Here is a 557-nt window from a genome sequence, read left to right on the forward strand (position 1 = left end):
CCCCCCCCCCCCCGCCGCAGCCGCGGCGCTCAGCGCTGCGCACCGAGACATCTGGCCATCCCTCCAGCCCCGAGTTCCTCGTCCCCTGGCACGCCTCGGCGGGGCCCCTCCCAGCTCGACGCCTACCGGGACTTCGTCTTCCGGGTGACTTCCGGGTATCGCTGCTCGCTCCGCCCAGAGGGATGGGGCCCTGTGGGGCCGGAGGGTGCGGCCCAGGCGCGCCTTGAGCACGTGGCTGCGCCCATCTGGGTAGAAAGCTCGCAGACCTCTACCTCAGTGTCGGCGATCTCTGGGCTCCTCTCTCCAGCGTTCTTCCTCACCCTCTGGGCTGAGCTGGCCTGCATCCAAGGTCTCCGGCCAGTCGCCTTGACCTGCGTTTGACCCTTTTCAAAACATATGATGTCAACTGCGTGTTGAACATCTTCATCTTGAATTCACATTGAAACGTAACCCTTCCCTTCCAGCCGCCCCCAAACAGCAGTAAAACCAGTCTGCTCCTTGCCTCTCTTGGGTGTCACTGTCTATTCATTTGCACAGTCTTCACCCCTTCCCTCTCA

The 557-nt window shown here is 62.7% G+C and overlaps 1 protein-coding gene across 2 annotated transcripts in view; it reads right to left on the bottom strand.

Annotated features, from left to right (window-relative positions):
- Positions 1 to 173, bottom strand: part of HTATIP2 (HIV-1 Tat interactive protein 2, 30kDa) — a 14,280-nt gene extending 14,107 nt beyond the window's left edge. Inside the window, exon 1 of one of the 2 annotated variants that reach the window (XM_010858411.1) lies at positions 127 to 173. Coding sequence is in view for 1 of the 2 variants with exons in the window: in XM_010858412.1 (XP_010856714.1) it covers positions 44 to 51 (8 nt within the window). In the remaining variant the exon portion in view is untranslated. Of the gene's footprint in view, positions 1 to 43; positions 67 to 126 lie in introns of those variants that run through there. The other variant, XM_010858412.1, reaches the window with a different exon arrangement.
- Between the last annotated feature and the right edge of the window lie 384 nt (positions 174 to 557).

The sequence above is a fragment of the Bison bison genome, unplaced genomic scaffold (assembly GCF_000754665.1).
Source record: "Bison bison bison isolate TAMUID 2011002044 unplaced genomic scaffold, Bison_UMD1.0 scf7180017864388, whole genome shotgun sequence".
NCBI lineage: Eukaryota > Metazoa > Chordata > Mammalia > Artiodactyla > Bovidae > Bison > Bison bison.